The following is a 4,305-nucleotide window of genomic DNA, read 5'->3' as shown; positions in this document are numbered from 1 at the left end:
GGACAAATAAAGGTATATCTTATCTTATTTTACTCTATCTATCTATCTATCTATCTATCTATCTATCTGTAGAAAAAACAAACAAACAGGAGGCTTAGCGAACAATTATACTGGATGTGTTTGTATGATGTAGGATTATAATTCATGTGGTCTAAGCCTGTTCCAGCTCCACGAAGACTTGCTTTTCCCTGACCTTAGCTCCTAGGAGGAAAAGGAGGACTAAATCTGGTACACTAAATGCACTTTTAGGTTAAAGATCCATAATAAAAGTGTACACTTGTGGGCACCGCCATAGCAACAAGGGGTGGTTCAGTTTCATTTATTCCCTCTACTTATTGTCTGTTAACCGGAAGTCAACCTGCTATATTAGTAAGAATTCAAAACGAAACAAACCACAGCACCAAGATTCAAGCCGACATCTCTACAGCCTCTGATACACCAGTATTGCTTTTGGTGAGGAAGTGAAATCCGACACCAGTCCACACCCACACACACACACACACACACGTATATACAAACTGAGTCAACTCCCAAGTCCACATCACATCACATCACACACAGACACACACACACTTACAACATACTCAGCCTTTTGGTTGCCTTTCAGGGTGGAGTGTTAAAGCGCACTATTCCTGCAGGTAGGACACTCCTGAGTTATTTTGTGTGTGTGTGTGTGTGTGTGTGTGTGTTAACAATTCTATACAAACTTTATACAACTATAATACATGTAAAATACATTATATATATAATGTATAACAATGTGATCTGTAACAATATGAACTGGACCATTTGTGTATTTGGGTAAACAGTATATATGTCACATTATTTTTGCACATTATAAAGCATGTCTTATATCAACTGTATGTAGGTTTAACTAACTATGAAGCGTTACAGGAAATGTCACGTCTTTAGAAACTTTTTAGCTGTCTTATGATCCGCTTTTTCCTTTTAATCCTTCATAAAAACAGCATTTTTTTCTAACTGCAAACTGTTTTCGACTTAATAAGTGAATTCACTCGGAGACTGAAAACACACGCAGTCTTGAGTACGCGTGCGTTTAAAGCGCAGAGAGAAAGTTAACGAGCTACACGTTAAACTAATGCAAAGCGCCTCGTGGGTCACGTGACGCTCACGTCCGTTGCACGTCGTTGCTTTTCGTCTGGTGCGTGACTGATAATAAAATCGAACCGATTATACAGAGGAACACATCGGAAACACATTTGCAAACCTTAACCTGGCATCACGAGCAGGCCAGATGTTTAGTGCACACAACAACACACGCTGTAGCATGCAACCGTGCTGAATACACACACAAACACAACACACACACACAAACAGTACTGAATACAGTACTGAAATATCACACGGTACTGAACACACATAAAGTACTGAGATAACACTTACAGCTCTTCAGAAAACCCACATACAGTCCAACATTTCAGCCATTTTGCACATACTATACAATATTTCAGTCATTTGCTGTTTTTTGCACAATTCTATATATTATCCCAAGGACCTGCTGCTAAGAAACTGTGTTCATTCTAATGTTACTGCACGAAATATTGTTTGAACATTCAGTATTTACATACAGTATTTACACTGGTCGGTCGGCTGTTTCTGTTTACTGTTTATTGTCTTTTGTGTATTGTATTTTTTGTACTTTTTGTATTGTCTTGTAACTTTTTGTCCTGCACTGTCTTGTTTGTCTTATCCTGCACTGATTGCACCAGGTTGCACAGTTGGACTTTATGTGGCTAAGACTACTTACTAAGTCCTTAGCCCTGTCTTTGTTTTATGTAGCACCATGATCCTGGAGAAACGTTGTCTCATTTCGTTATGTACTGCAACAGCTATATATGGTTGAAATGACAATAAAAGCTTCTTGACTTGACACTGTAGCATGCAACCGTGCTGAATACACACACAAACAGTACTGAATGCAGTACTGAAATATCATACGGTATTAAATAGACATAAAGTACTGAGCTAACACTTCCAGCTCTTCAGAAAAAAACATATACAGTTGCATGCTGTAGCATGCAACCGTGCTGAATACACACACAAACAGTACTGAATACAGTACTGAAATATCACATGGTACCGAATACACATAGTACTGAGCTAACACTTTCAGCTCTTCAGAACACCCATATACAGTGTTTAACACAACGATCACACTGAATTAACACTTATAGCTCTCATTTCAGTATTGTATAGGGATTTTTCGAGTGCTATAAATGTTTATTTCATGATTGTACGTGTGGCTTTTAACGCTATGTATATATCTCAAATATAACTTCAGTACTACAATATTAATTAATAACTAATAGCTGTAAAAACAACATAACAAAGCACGGCGACAGTACTGAACACATATTCAAGCACAAGCATGTATTATAGCCGTAACTACTGTCAGAGCCGTGTTACTGTATAGTAAATGAACACCTTCTGACCAATCGGAATTGATAATTTGTCGAGTTATACCACAATCACATCAACAGGACCTTTTAGCTGTTGTGGTATATACCTGTAACATCCAACACACAGTATGTATAATGTGTGGTATAAAAGAGATTATATAGGCTTTTTCGTTGTGTGATGAAAAATTTATACCTGCCCAGTAACTCACACCAGTAGTCATTACCTGAACATCAGTCATTAACACTCCATTAATCTTAGCAGCGATACAGTTGCTCAGGCAGATGGCGAGCAGTGTTTAGTGTAATACACTTTCAGACTTGTGTTTTGCTCACTTTAACCCTGCCAGATTAAACCCTGTTCATGTAACACTGCTGTGATGAATGATTCACGTGGGTTGAACAGTGTGTGTATGTGTGTGTATGTATGTGTGTGTGTGTGTGTGCACTGCACCGGTGTTTAGGGAAAACCCTTTTGTTTTTGTGCGTAAGGTGAGGCAGGAGGTAATTACCGGTGTGTGTTTGTGTGTGTGCTCCTTAATGAGAGGAAAGCTGATCCAGGCTTTGCATTGACGTTAGAAAGAACGAGGGAGATTCCTGACATCTTCTTCTTTTCTTTTGCAGTTTGATCATCTCTGTTGTTCCTGCTTTGAACCTATAATACCATGGCAGCGGTAAGTTTCAGTTATTTGGTATAACATTCAAAATACATTAATTTTTTGTTGCTACTGAACAGCTCAGCAGCTGAACAGATGATTTAGGAATGACTGGCTGATATCACTGGATACTGTATTGCAATGTATTTATAAAACAGTCTAACACTTCTAAGGTGTTATTTCTCAGCCTGAGCCAAATCTGGGTGCGGAATAACACACAAGACGTTATACACACTCTCACAAAAATTCTGTCTGGCAAATTGTGTCCAAAATAAGACAATAAGACAAATGTCCTTGTGCTGAGTGACAGGCATTCCTAGAATAGTAAGTGTGATGCTTGAGTTAAATCTCATCAGGGAGTCATTAATTTGATCAAATGTCATCACTAACACTATTGTTAGATGCGTAACATACCCATTGCTATGCAAGAAATATCAACATTCACTGATTAACGAATGTTGCAAAACTATTAAACAATGTAATTTAGAAAAACATCCAACTTTTATGCTAATCAGTACACCAGGCTGAACTAATGAAAAGAAGGACTAGTTGTTTTATCGATTCTTTTTTTATTTTTGCGTTAGTCAGGTAAAGAGATTTAATGTGTCATTCGAGAATTCCTCGGAATTTTGTAATCCAATTGTAGGTTAGCTAAAATGTGAGCATTATATTACACCGTTTAGCTTATTCAGGTGTTACAAATCAGCATGTGCACATAATCAGTATACAGTCTATTTCTTTCATTTCCTTTTGTACACATAAACCGTACTATTCATTTGTTCAACTATTTAAATGCTTCTGTGGAAACCTAATTTTATCCCCAGTACTGTTGTTTTTTTTTGTATAAAATGTGTGTTTTATTTTCAGCTGTGTTTATGATGCAGCCAATGGATTGCTTTTTATGACATAATGAAAATAATTTTATGATGTAGATGTAAATGTTGTGATAAAAGGTAAGGCAGTTACAGTGCACGAGAGTTGCACTAACTGTTTATTTGTGTTTTAGCTTGGAAACCGCGGTACAGTCTCTCAGGCATCGGATTTCGATGCTGAAATCGACGCAGAGAAACTGAGAGCGGCCATGAAAGGAACAGGTGAGGAGACCTGATCACAAGGGAAAATAATCACAGATTGTTTTTTTATGACTTGATCAGTCACATTATTCTTTAGGAGACAGTTCCCGTCATTTTTATACCTAAAATGTCACCACAACTCCATTTTAACCCTCAAAT

General features: G+C 37.5%; 1 protein-coding gene across 1 annotated transcript in view; it reads left to right on the top strand.

Annotated features, from left to right (window-relative positions):
* Positions 1 to 487: 487 nt before the first annotated feature.
* Positions 488 to 4,305, top strand: part of anxa4 (annexin A4) — a 14,507-nt gene continuing 10,689 nt past the window's right edge. Inside the window, exons 1-3 of the mRNA XM_060896608.1 lie at positions 488 to 638; positions 3,042 to 3,091; positions 4,080 to 4,167. Coding sequence (XP_060752591.1) covers positions 3,083 to 3,091; positions 4,080 to 4,167 — 97 coding nt within the window. The 5' untranslated portion in view covers positions 488 to 638; positions 3,042 to 3,082. The remainder of the gene's footprint in view (positions 639 to 3,041; positions 3,092 to 4,079; positions 4,168 to 4,305) is intronic.

Source organism: Tachysurus vachellii, chromosome 20 (genome assembly GCF_030014155.1).
Source record: "Tachysurus vachellii isolate PV-2020 chromosome 20, HZAU_Pvac_v1, whole genome shotgun sequence".
Taxonomy (NCBI): Eukaryota; Metazoa; Chordata; class Actinopteri; order Siluriformes; family Bagridae; genus Tachysurus; species Tachysurus vachellii.
The sequence above is the reverse complement of the archived record's forward strand: the minus strand, read 5'-3'. Positions and strand labels throughout refer to the sequence as shown.